Genomic DNA, 20289 nt, shown 5'->3' on the forward strand with positions numbered 1-20289 from the left:
GTATTTTGTTGTAGCTGTGACTAAAAAGAATGTGACTAGAACCCCATCCACTATAAGTTCAGTTTTTAAATTCTGAAATTGCTGGCTGAAATTTTCTGATACAAGATTCAGCATTTGGAGACACCTAACAAGGAGACTTTCCAGCTCACACATGCATTTTTTGGTGTGGGGTTTTGTTGGTTTGTGGGTTGGTTTTGTGGGGTTGTTTTTTTGAGAAAGCCATAAGAGTCTGAAAATCAGGTTTAATGAGAAATGGAGTTTGAAAAACAGCTTAAGAAAACTTACATCCAGACTTCGCTGAAGTGCCACAATTCTTCAGAGCGGTTTTTGCAGTTTTAACATGTATCACTCTGGTAAATAAAAAAAAAAAAAAAAAAGCATATAGTGATGACCAGTAATGTTTGACAAATCCTGTCTCACTTCAAGACAAATACAAATTTAAAAGATTTTGACACTGAAACTCAAAGATACTGACAATTATTTCAAGCTGATGTCCATTTAAAATTGATGTGATTTGCTCTCAGAAAAAACTGTGAGCTTATTCATACTGAAAATATTTTTGCTTGAGAACTTTCCTTGGATCTAGTGCAGATGATTCTAACCTCGTTATGTTTGTGGGTGATCTGAATGCAAGAAAAGATTTTTCTTTTTTAAAAAAAGCAAAACCGAACAAAACAACTAACAAAACTAATTAAGTTAAAGCTGAGGAATTGAATTCAAAGTTTACATTGCACATGTGAACTAATCTTTTTACAATGGTATCTTTCGAAAGCTGTGTAAGAACGCCATTCATGCCAGGTCTCACCCAGCAAATCCTTCCAAGAAAAGCAGCTGCATGAAGATTTGTCATGAGCAAGCAATAAAGACTTTCAGGGAGCAGGTTCTGTACAGGCTTCGTGTTTGCCTACTAAATCATTAACCTTCAAAAAAAGCCCATCCGTAGCCTTAACAGGCTCTGGTTGTAATAGGCGTGTCAGCAGTACTTAATGCTAAGAACAGCTTTTATAGGATTAGATTCAAGATTTTAAGTGACAGTATCATGAAGATGGTAGGGGCAAAGAACTACTGGTTTAATGCAACACATTTCCTAATGTCCTTCTATGCCACATGCTGAAACATGATGAATCTCTGAGCATGCTAAAATGAAGAAAACTTAAACTGTTCAGGAGTAAGTGATTTTTTGAAGGAAAATGGCTGTGTGTGCTTTAGGAGCTGCCACTGCGTTTGGAGAGCTTTCTTCAGGTCTTGAAATATTAATGATCATGGCTTAATATAGTAGAAAACAAAATACAGTGCATGAAACGCGAGGGGGGGGAAAAATCCTTGAATTACAGACTGTTGACCTTGCAGTACCCACTGTGTCCCATCTATTCCATTTTAAACCACTGAGTCTGCAAAGACAGCGAGGAGGAGGAATGGCTGAAAAAATCTTTACCTGTGACATTTTCCTATCTTTTCAATAGCCTGAGCAGGATCTTCAGCCTTGTACTGGATTGTTTATCTTCTAAGTATTTTAATACTAGGAAGACGCAACAGTCAGCCCTTCATTTAATACTTTCTGTGAACTATGATGTTCATACTAACAGTAATGTTAGAGTTTACATGTTTTATTTTAACAACCTTGAATAATAGATAGAATTTTGTGGATAGGAGCAGTCAGCCTGGTCTCCTCTTGTATTCTGTTTTTCCATGCCTTATCTTTATATATGGCAGCAAGATTCCTGCTGTCAGTGTCTGTCCTGGTTATATACAGGCTTCGGTGCATTTCTGATCTGAGCTGTGACAGTGAAAACTAGGAATGATATCGCAGATCAGAATCTGCCACTTGGCTGCTGCTGTTGTTAAACCAGGCACAAGAGGACATGTAGTGATAGTACAACTCACCAGATATTGCAAATCGCATCAAAAAAAGCAAGGTAATTTTCCATGGTTTGGGTGGGTTCCCCCCCCCCCCTTTTTTTTCCCCCCCTCCTGGGCAATTGACATCACAAGCAGAATAAGCCATTTTACCCGAGTTGCCTTCGTGTACTGCGACTGCCTGGCTGATAGGCCATACCCTATTTTGTATCTGTACTCAGGGACTAATTGTCTCTGATGTGGGGAGGCTGGGTTTGACCCCCATGTTTCTTCCTGCCAAAGCTGTGGTTTCTGTTTTTAATCGAAACCCCAAGGCCATTTGAAGCATGGCCAAAAAGCACCTTGCAAGTTGAACCTTATCTAATAACATGATGCATGTAAACTCTGGAAGCGTAAATCTTAGTCACTTGAGCAATGTGTTTTTATAAGATCCTGTGGTCCAGTGACAGCCACAGCAAGTGAAAGCGGACTGATCTCCCAGTGCTCTTATAGATGGTGCACGGCACGTCGTAAAGTTAGGACTTGTTAAGGAAATTCCATAAATGGCTTTGGTTAATAAGAATGAAGTAACTTGCTGTTTTATAAATGTGTACTAAAATTCGTCTCCATTTCCCACTGGAGGGGTTCATAAGAGAAAGAGGGGAAAGAACAAGGAGGACTAAAAGAAGGGTAAAATAGAAGGTGAGCCCTGGCTGTGCAGGGAGCTGCACCCCATGTTCTGGAGCCTGTGCATAGCACGGGAAGCCTAAAGGTAGCGTAGGTGATAAATGATGAGATGTGGGAGTGAGTCACGCGGTAGACACTGGGAACAACCTTTCCTTTTTACACAGTTATGTGCCTGGGTATTTTCTCTCTTCTCCTAGCACTGAAAGGCAGGGGTGATGGTGGGCTTTTATGTCTAACCAGGGGAGAGATTTCTAGGATGACATACTTGTTAGCTACTATTAAAATATGTTATTAATGATGCTACTGAGTTTTTTCCAAGTGATGTAAAAGTAGCCATCCGTGTAAGCATTACATTTATGAAGATGATGTCACTGAAAGCTTGCCAACTGCTCGTGGGACCTGGTGGCAGCGGTGCAGTTACTGCTGTGCTCTGGCTTTGTGGAGGGGAGAGCATTGCTGATTTCCTCCCTTGGGGAGAAAGAGCCAAATGAGTTCTGCCTTGCCAGGAGGGAGACGTGCCATTTCCGGGCATGTTAGGCTGAGGGTCTCGCTGCCAATCCCAGTGGGTTCCTGTCCCACTCCCTCTTAAGAATTGGCAGTGTCTGACTGTCAGCTGCCATTCCTTAAGTGGTCATAGAATAAACCAATTGCATCCCTTTTGTTGTGCTCTGTGTGTGTGAATGCAGGTGGACATGGGTTAAGCAACATGCAACTCCACAGTAAGCACAAAGAGGCAGCTGATTTTCTGGCAGTGTCAATAGAAGAGTATAATTTTTTATTTTTTATTACCATCTCCAAGCCAGCTTTTAAAATGGCTCTTGTTGGAATTAGAAATCAGTATCCCCGACATAGGATTCCTCATTAAGAGTGTGTGATGATTGTTAATTCTTCACCTGGGGCTAAGAGGACATCATTAGACCTCTTTGAAATGTCTCCTGCCTTGATTTTGAATAGTAAGACAGCAATTTATGATCACAGCCTGGGCAAGTAACACTCTCCCTTCCTGTTCCTCCATCTAGCTTGCAAAATCGGATACTACAAGGCGCTCTCAACAGATGTTGCTTGTGCCAAATGCCCGCCTCACAGCTACTCCATCTGGGAAGGCTCTACCTCCTGCACCTGTGATCGAGGCTTTTTCCGAGCTGAAAATGATGCTGCCTCCATGCCCTGCACTCGTAAGTTGGTCTTCAAACAGTCTCTTCCCCTTTTATCATCCATTTCTTCTCCTGTCTTTCTTTCACTCTATGTAGAAAATATCACCTGTAGATCTGTCTCTAAGAAATGTCCTGCTCCTGATAGCAGCATTCAATAGCTCTTAGAGCCCTTTGCAGATGCAGTTTGTATTTTGGATCACACTTCTGGGAGAGAAAGCGTTAGTTCTCAGCCCTGAATTCTTCACAATGACATGGTTGCACTGACCCTTGAGAGCTTATAGTCTAAATAAGTCAGGAGACTGGGAGAAGACAAAGCTGCAAAAGAGGAGTGACTTGCACACCTCAGTAACAGAGTAGGAAATAAAATACAGGTCTGAGTTCCAGTCTGAAGAACTGCTCCAGTAGTTCACATCACCTTTCATCTCTTTAAGTATTGATATTTATAGAAATTGTGAAAGCTTTTTCTCATAATTGTATGAGCTATGGTAAATAGGTAATATTTATAATCTTATTATATATCTAATTTGCTCAAAATATACTTTGTGACCATAAGGAACATAAAAGTGTTCCTCTGAAACGGGTGGTAATAATAAATCTTAAACCTTAATGAAACAAACACCCACAGTATGCTTTATTTTATCCTTTGTAGGTAAATACATCATGTACAGCAAACGGAATTGGCTTTAGTTCCACCAAAATGCCTTCAGCGGGGAGAACAGGAGGCGTAGTTCCCTGAGCACACCCATGGTGTTGCTGGAACAACTCCTTGTCCTGTGTGTTGATTAACGGCTCACACAGCCAAAGACCTGGGATTCCTGGCATGCCCTGGTGTTAAATTGTAATCATCTAGTTCTTCGGTTTTCACTTCTATAGGAGCAGAGCAGTTTGAAACAATAAGTGAAAGAGCTGTATTTTACCAGGGGATATCTGTGTGTGGCTTTCCCTGTAAGCTATTGGAAATGCTTCCAGATTTTAGGAGTGGAGCTGTATGTTTATGTAGAGAGTGTGTGTGTGTCTGTGAGTGAGGGAAGGCTGAGATATTTCTTTTGTAACATTTTAATATATTCCAAATTCATTCTGAAGAGATGACTCACATTTATTTAAATCTTAATTTCTCCCTTACAAGGCAGAAGCAAAGCATGTCCATAACTAAGCCAGCAGTCATCCCTTCCCCACACCCCCTTGATTCCAGCTCTTCTACGGTGATCTCCTTTTCAGCTGTGAGTTTTGCTGGGTGGTGGTTAAGCAGGTCTGGGCATAGCCAGGAGCAGCTGCTTTTGCTTAGTAGGAAAGCAGAGAGGTCTGTATATCCCTTGCCAAATGTTGACTGGGGATGGAGGTCTAACTGTATTGTGAAACCTTGCTGAAGTGGGTAGGAACATGCTTTTATATCTTCTAGTATAAATTATATTATAAAAGCTTGACCATTTTGATAGGAAAAATGTATTTTTGCAACAATAAAACTAGTGTTAGGAAGGTACACCCTAAATGACATTATACCAGCAAAAGTTTCTCATAAGGCTCTGGTCCCTGTGAGTGATATCCTGACCAAATTGAAATCAAATTAGTAATCAGCTGGTTGAATTTAAATAGGCATGTGCAGTGAGTGAAGTATGAGGAGAGAGCAAAACACTTCCAGATGTGGGAATTGTGAGCAAATGATATATATGTTTGCTTGTATTGCAAAATGTACCCCTGCAAGCTTAGCCCTTTTTTGTCAAGTCTTGGGCCTACTTCTGGCACCCTTCCCCATCCCTGTCTTTGGAGGTCAGTCAAAGTTGAAGTCCCTGATCTTGGCCTTTTACCCTGAAAATAGGAAGAAGAGAAGGCAAGGGCCATGGTGCTGGCCTCAGTCTTCATCTCTGCAGCAGTCTAGGAGAGGTCGGCATGCAGAGGCAAGCCAACACCACAATCCCGTGGACACCTGGTCTTGGAAAACAGGCCTATCTCTGGAGGCCCCATTTCATAGCTTTTAATTTTCCTGTAGCTTAAGGGCTTATTTTTCTGTGATCCAAGGTGAAGGAAGACACAGAGGTTATTTCTGAGCTGGCTTGTGGGGCAGCTTTGCTCCCCCACCGCTGTGCTCACTAGTATCTACTCTCTGAGGTCTGCCTTAGCAGTGATGGAACATTGCTACAATGGTGGTACCTGCAGAGGCACAAAACGCAGCCCTGTATGCGTGGTGCACCTCTGCATTGTGCAAGGAGTGGGGTGCAAGGGGCTCCTGTGGGGGTGGGGGGGAGCTTTTTGCTGTGCTCCCCACACCAAGTAGCCTTCTGCCCACGTGCTTGAGGCAGGTGACAGAAAGCATTTGAAAGGCCTCTGCTGAAGAAGGTAGCCCCTCCAGAAGAAGCTCCCCATTTGTCTGCGTTTCCTGACAAGATGTGGAGACAGAAGGGAGCGTAAACATCAAAGGTTCTTTCAGATGGATTCAGACTCTAATCAGTTCTTACCAGTTGGTTAAACCAGGTGACAAACCCAATTCCCTTGTGCTGACAGCCATAATAATCAGGCACCTTCTTTGTTCATTATGCTCTCTTTAACCCTGGTATTCTCATTCAGCCCTGCATTTAGTAATCGCTCAGTGTGACGGCGCACTAATGAAGAAATAAAACACAGTATCTGAGATCCATTCTTCTAGCAAAAAGATAGACTCTGCTCCACTGGCTTGTAAAATCAGGTTTCTGTTCACTTGGAGAACTATTAGACCAGGTGAATGAAAGTAACATTAGGTAATTTGGAGAGAACACCTGGAATGGACTGTGGATTGATCCTTTCTTTATTATTTCTAAACACTTTTTAAGATGAAGAACTTCAGCCTTCTTAGGATGTGTTTTCGTAAAGCTTTGACCCTTGGCTATTGATTTCCTTTAGTAATAAACTGGCTGGCCTCGTCACTTATCTCGCCTTCTAGGTTGTGGGAGGACGACCGTTATGACTTTCCATTAGCCTGATTGTGCTAGTGGATGAGAGGGAATTGGAGAATTCCCCTTCCTTTTTCCTGTCTTGCAAATCCCATGGTAAGTAATAAAAACAACACCTCCTTCCTGATGCGCTGGTCAGCAGAGGTGCTTCAGAGTATTCTCATTCCTTAACACCACTTTCTGACGTCTCCATCTATTGTTGAGTTGTAAAAACTGTACCTAATCTTCAGGTGAGCCAGGCATCCAATCTATCAAACTCTAGTTTTAGTGTTCTGCTCTATTTTAGCTCTGCTAGAGTGAGTAGTTACATCTGGCTCAAATCTTGTACAAGTAAGAGCAGAATGTGGAGGGACGTGAACATAGGAGATGGTGGAGTGGGCTGTGTTGGAAGGCCAGGCGTAGACACCCTGACGTACATGTGTTTACTGATGCATTGTTTCCCTCAAGCTTGCCTCATGGGGCTAATCATCAACATGTCTGTTACCACTGAGGATCAGAGCCGTCCTGGGTCTGCTGCTTGGACCTAGATCAGGAATTTAAACTTACAACTCTGAAGCACAGTGGGCTTATCAGCTGTGTGCTTGGGCATGGAGATGGTATGATTGACCTGTAGTACACTTGAGCACAAACTGTGGAAAACATGGACATCTTTCCCTTTTGGAACCATCATGAAAATAACGTTAAGGCAACTGTTCAGACCTTCATTAGATTTCAGTACTTGCTGAGATGATGAGTCTTTCATAAGGTTAGCGATCTAATGGAGAATAAATTGGCTCACCAACACACCAATCCATGAGGCTGGAAAACAGTCAGTCTCAATCATGGTCCTCATCCCTGAATTTCCTTCTCCGTAAGGAGATACTCTGTGAATTGCAGACTGGTGCAGGCAGGTGCAGTTCCCACCCAAGTTAATGGACATTGGTCCCGCATCCCCACCGTTAATGAGTCGGGTTCTCTAACTGTTTCTTAACAAACAATGCTCACATTATGAGTGAGTTTGGAAAGGTTTTGTATTGTTTATATTGTCTGTTCGATTCAGATTATTAATGATTTTTAATTGGGAGCCCTTTACAAAAGAGAGATTACCAACATAGACTGTCCAGCTTGCAATCTGTCTCAGTAAATGACCCTGAATAATTTAGTCCGTTGTGCCACCCAAACAGTGACTGATTGAATGGTATCTTGACGTGGCCTGAAATATTTCTAAAACGGTTGCATTTAAGACAGTTTATACCGGATAGCTTAGAGATAATGAGAGCAAATTTAGTGAGATGCAAGAGAAAAGTGCTTGCTTTAAAAGGGCTTTCTCCAGTTTAGGTTATCAAGAAATCGAAGAGCCTGACTTCAAACAGCAAACGTCACTTACTTGTCTTTACATTCGCCTCTTCTAATTGAATTTAGTGCACTGCTGTATTTCCTCCAGAAAGTATATTGTTTTTAAATTACCATTTCAGTGCTATTACTCAAGGCTTCTGCTTCTAATGCTTTCTGACAGTTATCAGCATAATGAACCATAATGAAATGATGAGCAATCTACAGTGGAAACTCTATGTGGATTCCACTAGAGCTGTGTGACTGTGTTGTTAAAATCTGAATGCATGTTAAAATAACACTGTCCTTATTTGTTTCCAAGGTCAAGGCTTCAAAAAAGGTCTGAAAGGTCTAAACACTTCAGTTTTGTAAATATTACAGTCTAACATATGCCCTTAGCACAATCTTTGCATTTAATATATCTGAGATAAATATTTGACCCACATTTTCAAAAAAGAGTGAATTTACCTACCTAATAACTGTGCTTGCAAATGAGTAAGATAATTACACAGGAGCTGATTATTTGAGGATATGTTTACTATGATTGCTTAGACTTCTAAATAAACAAATGTGCTCTTTTTCCTTCAGCTTCACTTGTGCCTCTTCTAAATTTCCAGACAGACGCCGATTATCACTGTTCTAGCTTTTAGAAGAATAAGAAAGTAGGGTACAATGTGCGGTCATGATGGCTAGTATGCTTTGCACTGGCTTTGCCATGCTTCTTTCCCAGGGTTTGCATACTTGTTCTGGCACTACTTCAGTCTCACCTCTGCTGTTGGAGCCTGTTCTGTGTAAAATGAAGGATATGCCAATACAGCCTCTGATCTTCAGAAGTTAAATTTATGACATAATAATTCTTCCACATCTTTATATATGTCTGTACCTTAAGTAAATTATTTTGTTCTTAAAGCATCACATAAGGTTGTTCATTATGTAAACAGTACGTCAAAATGCCTTTTAAGGTGCAGTATGGCAGCTGCAAGAGCAGAGGGAACAGTGGGTAGGCAGTAAGGAGAGAATGATTTTTCTTCTCCACATAGGCTGGGAAAATAGACCATCAGTTGCTGCCAGACTGACAGAAAGGGTTTGTGAGTGATGGGAATCTTAAAGGAGGACGCTGTCTCCCCTCATCTGTGGTGACGGGCTGAAGGAATTAAGAAGACATTGAATAAGAAGGGGAGTGGTTATGGCTCGAAGAGAAGAGACGGGAGTAATTTGACAATATGTGTTTATAATCAGTAGACTTAAAATCATCACTCCCTTAAATACAGCAAGTCTTTATTAGCTGTCTTCTGATTTTCTGGCCAGAGTCTTAAATTAACAGAGACATTTACTCAATTAAGTGGGGGCTTTGATTTGGTTAGTCAGGACCAAGTTCTGTAGAGTCGTTAAAGTAAATTAGAGGGCTAACAGAGTAAGAAATTCAGCAGTTGGGCCAATGCAGAACAACTTATTTTTCTGGTTGGATTTCTTTCCTGTCAGACTGTCAGATAACTTTCTGATACCTGCAGTGGAATTCTTTTTATCTTGAAAGATTTAGTGTACACAGGTGGTATTGTCTGCAGCACACTGTATTGGAGTAGATATGATAAAGTGTCTCAGCGTATGTGGCAATGCAAAGTGTTCTTATATGGCGGTTTTTGGAAGAGAAATCCAGTACCCACAGGGGCGGCACCTGCAAGCATCAGGTTCCCACACCTCTGTCAGTGGTAACTGGACCTCTTTGCTTAACTCCCGTTGCGTGGAGAGAAGAGGAAACATTGGTTGGATTGTTCTCCAGGTGAAAGGAGCAAAGCCTATTGTGAAGATGGTAACTAGGGTTCTTTTGGCAAGTGAATAGAAAATCGTATATGCCAGTAAAATGGGTATTTTATCACTGGCGCTGGTCCAAGATCCCTAGCTTGGCAGAACTCCCACTGAAGTCAAGAGAGTCATGCCCGAGTAAATAAATTAAGAATTGTTTACCAAATGAGTTGCCTTATTAAAATCCAGTTGCAATGCTAACCATGCACAGAAGGTAGAAGAGAGATGGAAATAGAGCAAATGACTGATATTTCAAGTGGCTGCTGCTGCATCTTGCCGACTGTTGACTTTGGTCTCACCAGTTGTAAAAACACATAATCTATAATGATAAATGGTCAGGAATAGCTAGGCAGACAAGAAGTGAGGGTTGTCTGGACTGTCAGTGCTTGTGTAAATGAGCCCACAGCAACAGGAGACCTGTCCATGACTGCTGAAAGAAGCAATTAGTGGCAGCAACATATACAACTGTCACAGGAAAGCGTGGGCTTTATTTCTGAGCCTAAACTTACACAGCCCAGGTGTTTACTCTGCCTTATAACTTGTCTTTCAGATGTTTAAAGATCAACAACAAAGGCTTATCTGGGGGCTTCACAGCTCACATGCTAAAACATTATTGACAGCTCTGCAGTTGTACATGTTTAATGAAGCTTTATGAGACAGAAAGAGGAGGCCAAGGTGCTTTTGCTTGATGGCTGTGCTTGGCACCGCTTTGCCAGTCATTTTAGAGAGGGAACTTAAAGAGTTTGAAGACATTGATTATTTAATAATTACTTTCTTTGCATCCGCTGTGAAAATGGTAAACTCTGTATTTCACACTCAGCCCTGCCTCCAGGGAGATGAATTTTAGGATCATGATCAAGTTAAAGAGTATTGATTAGAATTGTTAAAGGCTCTCTATACAATAACGGCATCGTGAGGCCTTGTTGAGAGAGTAGCAGTATGGTCACATTGGTGAGGCTGGCAACATGACTAAAAGCCTTAGTGTGGTACTGTCTCTTAGTGCTTGAGCTAGTCCCTTCAAAGGCACCTGATGTACTTCCAGTGACATTTCATTGCTCTCTGTAGATATGCTCCAGAGATCTTTGGAGTTGTTCATTGTATGGATCTTTTCTTTTTTACACCTCTTCATTTGTTCTCTTTATTCTTGCTGTGTTGTACACAAAAGCTTGCTTTCAGGTCTTATATAGCAGAAGATGTGCTAAACTTTTCACTGCTTCTGATAGTGAATTTCTAGTTAGGTTTTCTTGTTATTAGGCAGTTGGATGCTTACTCCCAGGTGCCTGCTGCTCCTGTAACTTATCAAAGACTTAACTGCTCCTCTGTAGTATAGCCAAGGCCAAGTTGCCGATTCAAAACAGGCCAGATCATACTAGGCTCCTTTTAAATGATGGTGAGTCGTAGTAACCTTCCCTGTTGTATGAATCTTGTTTATTATAGAGCAAATTAGCTCAGCATTCTGAATACCCTGCGTTCCCTTTGAAATCACCGGAGGTGAAGAGGGGCAGTGTCTCTGGAGCAGGCTTACGAAGAGGCAGCTTTTGTCAGTCCCGGGCCAAAGCCCATTGAAGCCTGCTGGTCTGCCTGATTGACTTTGATTAACAAACACCCGTAGTTGGCACTCTGCTGCATTTAACAATATGTTCATCATGTTTGCTTAGTTTGAGGGTGAAGTTAGAAATCTTGAAACTGCAGCAGGTTATCGTGTTATTTTTACTGTTTGCTAGAATAATTTTTAATTTTTATCAAGTGAAGGTCTACTTTTTCTGCATCAAAAAAGAGAGGTGATATTTTCCTCAAGAAGAGTGTGGGAATGGTTAAAGGAGATTAAAGTCTTTTCTACATGCTTGAGGTTTTCTGATGTCTGGTGAGAATTGTCAATGAAGCTTCCTTCCGATTTCACACTGTCAGGTGAATGCTGACTGAATGCAGGGTGACAACCCACTTGAAAATAATTATCCATTGCCCTGGCTGCAGAGACATCCGTTACCTGATAGAGAAATGACTGAGTAAATTATTTTAAAAATAATTTTTCTCCTTCCAGGGCTCAAAAGCCTCACCCTGCTTGTTACTTAGCCACATACATGTCTTCTGAAAGCATCTTTCTTTTAAAGGAGGGTACATTTTAAATGCACTGATCTGGTGACTGACAGGATGCTCATAATGAAGGCTTGCCTTCTTGAGGGTTTGGATTTGAAATATCTCCATTAGCACTTCCACGGAGAGTGTGGGTTTCAGCTTGTGTTTTTAATAGATCTCCTCCCACAGACAGATCTTTCAAGGTAATAAATATTAACTATAGCAGAGGTTAGTAGTAAACAGATGTGGTTACAGTCCAAATACTGATAATATCAGTTCAGTCCTTAATGGGTAATGTTACTGCCAAAATATTCCACTAGCACTGGTAATGGCTGAGGACTAAGCTGGCACAGAAAAAGGAGCTCCTGGTAATGAGACATGTGCCAGGGGACATGCTAAGACAGAGGACTGCGGGCAGGCGGCTGTTTGTGGCTAGAGAGCTTTATTTTGGGCGCAATCAGAGTGGGTTTCTCATAAGTGCTAAATTCACTTCAAAGGCATTAAGTGTCAGAACCCTATGCTGAGGTGCTTTTTCGTTTGCTTTGTGACATTTTTGTTTTTCAACCTATGAAAATAGTATATAATGGCTACTTGGCTCTGATAAAATTGGCCAGACCAAAGCCCAGAAATTCATCTTCAGTGCTTTATCCACGGGGATGCTGAGAAAAGGAAAAAAAATTTTCTTACTTGCTTATAGCTTTGGTGAACAAGACCTGTTTGCCCCAAATTTGGAGATGCTACTTGTCTAAAAGTGGGATTCTGGCATCCTATTAACCTGGAGCAGCAGAGAACCAAGCTGCAAGGTCTTCCATATTTCTTGTCATTTTGTGGGACAACAAAGTCACTTAGGAGCTCTTTTGCTGAGAATCATTTCTTTCTCTTCTCCTTCTGCTGTCCTTTAATCCATGCCTCCTAACCATACACTGTTGCTGAACTAAATTAACTGGTTTAGTGAAGACGGTATTCTTTATGTCAAACAAGTCTGTCTGGTCCAGTTGTAGAAAACTGTAATTGAATTTACTGCATACACCCACAGAGACTTTTAGAGAAGCACCTTGCTGGGCAGATCAGTAATAAAAAAGGAAGGTGTAAAATCAGGGATATTAAAACCTTTGTCATAACCATTTAAATACAGTTCCCCAGTGCAGTGCACTTACAGGTCTACCCTCAGATCCCAAGGTTAGTTTCCAGAGGTATTTTTCAGTTGCGCAGATTAAGTTGGGTTTACAGCTGTAGGGAGAAAAGGTGGGCTGACTAGGTTGGAGTCTGTCTACACACCTGACAAATCATGCCTGTCTGCCTGTCTTGCTGGAGTCCCTCCAGCTCCTGGAGCCCAGCTCCAGCACGCCCTTTGACATGGGTTTGAGGTGTATGGAGTCTGTCAAGGGAGAGGTGCTCTCCTTTGGACTCATCACTTGGCGGCGGTGCTGAACTTGCAGTCCTGGTGCAGCCTGGTTAGACCCTGTCCTCGGGCATACCGAGGGTCCTGGGGTCTGTACTTTCCCTTTGGCATGCATAAAAGGCTGGGTGTGACCGATCCCTGAGGGCAGCAGGAATTTACTCAGTGGCAGCTAATCGTCTTTGTGCTATTTGCCTTTGAAATTGTTCATTGCGTTCAGGATAGACTTTCTTTTTCCTTGGTGGAATGATTTTGCCAGTTCCCCTAGGCTGAGTCTCCTACAGTTGTACTGTTATCTTTTGGTGGCAGATAGAAAGGGGCTTTGGGATAACGTCCTCTACAGGATGGTATCCAAACAACAGGCAAACTTTGAGCTGACAATCTCTGATAGTCCCTCAGTGTGTGGGACAGCTGATTTAAATGCAAAATACTATTTTCCTTGAAAATAAACAGTTTACTGATGAAATGTTGTTATGCCAGTATTAGTCTGCAGTCTGCTTCGCTTCACAGCTGTGGCCCCTTGCTATCTGCACCCCACAGGTGCTAGTTCAGCCCCAGATACAGGGTCTTCACTGCGGAAGCTGTATGTGAGTCACTCGGATGCTCAGACCGGACTTGATGCCAGGTATGAATCACAGAGGCTCCTTAACTATGCCCACAGAGACCTATAATCCACAGAGAGCTGGCACACAGGTGATGTAGCAGGTGGAGATGTCCTGTGGTCTGGAAAGTAGGAGGGAGCCCGTCAGGTGTTAATATGTGCCCTTGTCACGGTTTCCATCATGCCTCTTATCAGAATCGCAGTGGCATACGGGTGGCTTCTGACTGGAGATGGGCTTGGGTATTTTGTAAGAAGGGAGGGAGAGGTATAATGATGGATGAAAAGTTAAAATGCAGCCTAAGATTGTGCTAAAATACATCATTACTTTTATACAAGTAATGCTCATGCTATTAATCCCTTAAAAGCTCTAGTTTCCCTGAATTTTCATTTGACATAGGATACAACCTTGTCCTTAAGACAGATCTGTCTATCTGTGGGTGAAAGAGACAGATAAAATGGCTATAGCTTATTGCAGCAAGAGAAAGCCAAAAAATCTGCATTGCCCAATACGTTTCAGTAAATCTAATAGGAGGGTTGAGGAAGATAGCAAGATTAGCTTGACAAAGATTATTTGTTGCTAAACAGACTCTTCAGTGTTTCCCTCAGCCCTGACACACACAATGAACTGCTCCACCCAGGGCCTTTCCATTTGCTTCATGGCTCAGTTGATTTTGATGGGTTTATTGTGAAGCAAGATTTATGGAGCCCAAGGAAGGAATAAAATTAAAAACTTCCGTTCCCTGTGTTCCCACAGAGGAGTCCCTCATGTTCGCTCATGGTGCTGGTAAATGGCCTGGGTGAGTGATCTGGCTTTCAGGCCCCATGATCAAACTGTGTCCTCTTTGCATCTCCCAACCTTAGAGATGTGTGAGCAGCTCTGTATCCATCTCTAAGGTTCTGTTGTCTTGGGCAAGGAAAGTGAGAGCGCTTGGCTTCCTAAAATCACAAAATTAACTTCAAAATTAGTTGTTTTACAGTATAAAAACATCTAGATTTTTTTTTCTTCTGTAGGGACTGTCATATTTTTAAGCTCTTCTGGGCTATGTGGCAGTATTAGCTCCGTGCTTCCAGAGTGCCGAATGGATCATGCAACAGCATGCTTTCATCAGCAGGAGTATTAAGAAAAACACTGTAAATCGAGGGGTTTGGGACAAAATCACAGATGTTGGCACCAGTTTCAGTGGTACAGCTCCTTGTGTCCCCTCTCATCTGCCCTGTAGCTAGATTCTTCTGCAGGAGGACAGAGGGTTTGTGTGAGGGCAGTGGTCTGGCCAGCAAGATGCCGTTCCTGCAGAATCCTGCTGGCTGGGTTCATCCGGAAACAGCACTGGTATTTCTAGCTAGCCACGGCCCTGAAAGAGTTTTCATCTCATCTGTCGGCAGCAGCTCTGTTGTCAGAAACAAAGCAAATCCTGATCACCATTGAAGGAGCAGATACGCCCTGTGTTGCAACATCTGAAACCAGGCCCATCAGTCTGAAACTCCCCCCAACTCCCAGCACCAACAGCTCCATTGATGACTATGCTCCAGAAAGAAAAGAAATTGCATTTTTGCATTTCCCCTCACTGTAATGTCAGCCCACCATTTGGAGACTCCCCCGCATCTTCCTTTTCATGCTGGAGATGGTGCACTCGTCTCTGTGACCTGCAAGCATCTGCTTCCCTGGTTTTCCGCTTCATTGCGTCTCTGTTTAGACACTGCAATGCCCTGTCCCACATACTAATTACTGACTTTTTGCTTCTGAGGAGCTTGATTCATTCTGGCACATTTTCCCACGTGAAACTGGACCTAGAGCCTTGGAAAATATCTTAATAGACATCAGAGCAAGTCTGAGTTTAACCCCAAACTGGCTGCTGTATCTGAGCTAAAAGCCGCCTCTTTCAGATCATAACTGTGGCAGTACCTTCCTCATGTGGAGTACTTTGCTTCATAAATATGCCCCCGAAATGAGGGCAGCCTTGGCAGAGCCATGTGTTGCTCAAGGCAGGGAGGTGTTAGCACTGGCATCACCTTATCTCAGTTCTCTTGGCTATGTTCCAAGCCGCTGCTCTTGCTTCTGTGATTGCAGCACGTGAATGCTCTGTAAGAAAATGCCTTTTGCTTTTTCTTGCGGTAAAGCTCTTGCTGTTTCCCACAGAAGTAGTTTCTGTTCAGGGCTTGCTGCTGCCAGGTACTGAATGGCCTCTGGGAGGACAGATGTCGACAGCTCCCACTCTGGTAAGGTCAGACCTTTGCTGCACAGCGTGGACTTAGGCTAGCAGTCTACTGAGGCTGCTGGTTTCCTCCTTTTGTTTGTCCTCTTCCCTCCTTGACAGTACAGAGGGATAAATGTTGTCACTTTGTGCACCTGCCCGCCCTGAAGAGAGAGCTCTGACATGAGGCAGTGTGGGGAGTTTTGGGGTAGATGGGTTTTAGACCAGTTCCTGCTTGGCAGTTCCTGTGCTGCCACTCAGGTTCATGATTTCAGGAGTGTCTTCCACCTCACTGCACTCAGAGTGTATTTTTGAAAAAGGAGGCTCTGTATTTGCATGCTAAGCAGAGACTGCTTTCTCCTGGCGAGAGGAGCTGGCAAACCCAGTTTTTTGGGGAAAGAGAGCTGGTTGTGGCCCAGAGGCGCTGGGCTGAGACTTGGGACCGATGTCCAGATGTGCAAGGCACAGCTTGTGTGCATTTGTCATCTCACCACATCACTCTCTACCTCAGTTTCCATGTGATTAATGGAGATTTAAAGCAGTTCCCTTTTCTTTCTCTGCTAGTTTCTAAGCATTTTTGGAGTAGGAAATGTCTCTTACTGTGTTCGGTAACTGATCTTTGAGTAAAAGGGCTTTGTCCTTAGGAGTCCTAAATGCTGCCACTGTATAAATAAAAGTAGTGAATGTCAGCCCAGTGGTGCAGCAGGCAGGAGGGTTCCCCATCGCAGGGGCTGGTCTGGGCTCTCGCTTCTCCTTGCAGTAATTCTGCCTGTCAGCCCCGATTAACTCGGAGACTGTTTCAAAGGTTTGGCAGGAAGGGAGGATTTCCCTCTTTTCAAAATGAATATATTAATTTTGTATTTCTGAAGTGAGCACAGAGAAACAATCCTTGCTCAGCTACTCTTGTAGCAGAGGCCTTTCATTTTAGGTACTGAAGTTAAGTAGATACATTGGACCTCTATGTAATTTAGGACTCTCTTCTTAACCTACCTGCCTCTCCTAAAATAAAAGGTCCTGTCTCCTGTTGAACATGTGTTACACCCTGGCAGCTTTCAGCACATACCCAAGGATGTGATGCAGCCTGCAAAACCTTGTCCTCCACAGTGTGCTCAGGTCTCAGGCTTTTAGATGCACCTGATGAGTCAAGGCAGCCAGAATTAATCTTCACCATACTCTCCTCTTAACGGCTTAACCTCTTCACTGCTACGCTTGAGTCACGTTGTAATTTCAGCAGAATTTCACACTAACGTATTCGGTTCCCATCTTACCGTGATGGCTGGTTTTGTACCTTTGGCGTGTGAGAGACTATGATTGATTTATTTATACACTTAATGAAACTATTGGTGCTTGCTTTTTTTTCCAGTTTCATAACATTTGACAAATAACGTGAATGGAAAACCTGGAATGAAACTTGCCAGAACTTCCCCTTCTTTTTCTGCCAGGAGATCCGGTTGAGCTTTTTTTTTAATTCCAACCATCAAATGTATTTTGATAAAATTTAAGAAGCTTTCACAAGCTCTTCTATCTTGAATAAAAATTGAATTTGTGACTTTCTACAAAACTATCTTGAATAAAAATTGAATTTGACTTTCTATAAATGTTTTTTCCAGTATTTTTTAAATAATAATACTTGCATCTAAAGCTCTAACTCTGAGTAATTGCTAAGGACTGCTATTCTTACTGTGTTCGAGTATGGATCATTACATTTTGCAAGCTTCCTTCCCACTCTGTTTCGTTTCTGTTCAATATAGTATTTACCTTATATCCTGTCCCAAAGTATTGTGTGCGTGCGTGCATGGTCAGAGCACCCTCATGCTCTGCCCCAGAATAGGCTGCCTTTTGATGATCAGCAAAGCTTTTTGTGATGTATAAAATACCCGTCTGTTTCATGGAGGTGCTCTGAATCATCCTTGTTAAATTTAAGGGTACAGAAAGTATGTCTCACCTCAACTACATTGAAATTAGATTGAGAGTCACAGGATTGGTTCTTCTGCATTTTCAGTGTGCTTATTGGTTTTGGGCCTGTGGGGATTTAGGCATATAAAGAAGACTTCTGCCTGTGCGTTGGTTACAGAGTGAGGCAGGGCACTGCTGGAGGCAGTTTTGCCCAGTCGGGCAGAACCGACCATTACAGTCCCGGCGGGTTGCTGAAGATGCCAGGAGGAGCTGCCTCCTGCGGGCTCTGCTCTGCTCCTGCCACCCCTTCTCTGCGCCCAGCTCTGCCCCTCCTGCCCAGGGAAGTCCTCCCCAGCCTGCCTTTGGCTCCGTCCCCAAATTCTGTAGTCCCCATGCTGGAACCAGCTGGGAACTGTTTGGCAGCCTGTTTATGAGTCTTAAGGTCTCCTGTGCCTGGGGTGCAAGAGCTGACCTTGTGTCTCTGATGCAGCCTTATTTCCAAGCTTTCTGTAGGGTCTCTTGTTCCTGACCAGTTTTCTTGTATCAGCTCTTCTTTCAGCTGCTCACTGTATTTTCCTCCCCAATTCTTTCACATTCTCCAGCACTCCCCTACTGTAACCGTTATTCTCTGTCCTTCAAAGCCTTAGTTCTGTGTCCGGCTTTCTGCTCAAATCTCCTTTCTGCATCCCAAAGTGTCATGTCCAGCTCCCTGCTTGATGGGCTTCAACGCTCACTGAATGCAGTCTGACATCAACTTGTCTGGAAAATATTGCACGTCTATTCTTAAGAAGAAAATATCGGGAGATCAACAATTTCAATGAGAGTCTGCCTGTAGGTAATGGGGGACCTTGAAAATCTCAAGTGAAGCGTGAGTTAGTGCATTTGATGCTCTGCTCGGGAGATCATGGAAAAATTAATGTAAAATATGTAAATTTGAAGTTTTTCATAACAAGTATAAACAAGTGAAAGTGGAAAAAAAACCATTCTTGTTTAATTGCAGTACTGGGCTTTCAGGCTCATTTAGAGCTGGAAAATACTGTTAATTCATAAGATGAAGAGATCAGAGTTTGACTTACCACTTAATTTTTCACCTTCATTAAGAACATGCAAAAGTAAAATCCTGTGTGATCTCTGCTGTCCTTGACTTAACTGGGAGCTGCATGCTCTCAGTATCACCCAGGACCCTAAGCCTGAAGATACTGTGTAAGGTTTTTCCAGTTACTAAAAACATGTGGACTTTGTTTTTTCTAGGCCCTCCGTCTGCTCCCCTGAACCTGATTTCCAATGTCAATGAGACATCGGTGAACTTGGAGTGGAGCCCCCCCCAGAACAAAGGTGGTCGGGAAGACATCTCCTACAACGTGGTATGCAAGAGGTGCGGTGCCGGCGACCTCAGCCGCTGCCGGTCCTGTGGCAGTGGTGTACACTTCAGCCCCCAGCAGAACGGCTTGAAAACCACCAAAGTCTCCATTACTGACCTTCTGGCGCACACTAACTACACCTTTGAAGTCTGGGCGGTGAATGGAGTGTCCAAGCAAAATCCCAGCCAGGACCAAGCTGTGTCAGTCACTGTGACAACTAACCAAGCGGGTAGGAACCTAAACAAAAATTTTCTTTCTCTTCTACCTGTTTTTTAGGAAAGCTGTGATTTCCGTTATGTTTAGCATTAGCAAATGAATGCAGGAAGCCCTAAGATGCATAACTGGGTCAAACACTTATTTTCTGGTTATTTATATGAATAGTTTAAATTCTTTAGAGCCAGAAAAACAGAGGAAGGTTTGACTCCTGTAGCTGGGAGCAGAGCTCTGTTGCAGCATGCTGTGAGGACGCTGGGAGGCATTCTGCAGAAGCAGAACAGCACAGCTGCCCTGGGTGATGCGAGGGGACAGAGCCAGGGCCGCCAGCAGCTCGACCCTTTGTAGGGGAGACCCTGCACATGGATACGAATACGGCCTTGGTGTTTGCAGAGGGCAAAATACGCACTCGGGGAGCACAGCATTGTGCTTCTGCCTCCTTCCAAAAAGGGCTATATAAGATTCAGAAAGAAGAATGAGGTAGTGCTCCCTTGCCTGCCTGCTCTCTCTCCTCTCCCTGCAAAGTCAATTAGATTCTGTCCCATTGTTAAATAAATACCTCCTTAACCTGCTGCTAACAATGTTTCAATCGATCAGAGCTGGCATTACTTTAGAAATCCTATATGAGCTTTCATCTTCATGCTGGCTGAGTTTTGCGTTTCACTCATCTGGGAGAGTGAAATACCATTTCTGTTTGTACCTGGTTATTTCAGATACCCTAGGCAGTTTTACTTTTTTCAATCCCTGTGCTTGACCTAGTAAAGTCTGCTGCAGCAGGCTGCCGTTTAGTTTTGATGATCATTCGTATGATTTTTTAATTACATACAAACATTTCT

The 20289-nt window shown here is 43.0% G+C and overlaps 1 protein-coding gene across 1 annotated transcript in view; it reads left to right on the forward strand.

The window, feature by feature from the left end:
- The window catches only part of EPHA4 (EPH receptor A4), a 109350-nt gene that overhangs the window by 40966 nt on the left and 48095 nt on the right, over window positions 1-20289 (forward strand). Inside the window, exons 4-5 of the mRNA XM_075099237.1 lie at window positions 3543-3698; window positions 19131-19469. Coding sequence (XP_074955338.1) covers window positions 3543-3698; window positions 19131-19469 — 495 coding nt within the window. The remainder of the gene's footprint in view (window positions 1-3542; window positions 3699-19130; window positions 19470-20289) is intronic.

Source organism: Phalacrocorax aristotelis, chromosome 7 (genome assembly GCF_949628215.1).
Source record: "Phalacrocorax aristotelis chromosome 7, bGulAri2.1, whole genome shotgun sequence".
NCBI classification, from domain to species: Eukaryota; Metazoa; Chordata; class Aves; order Suliformes; family Phalacrocoracidae; genus Phalacrocorax; species Phalacrocorax aristotelis.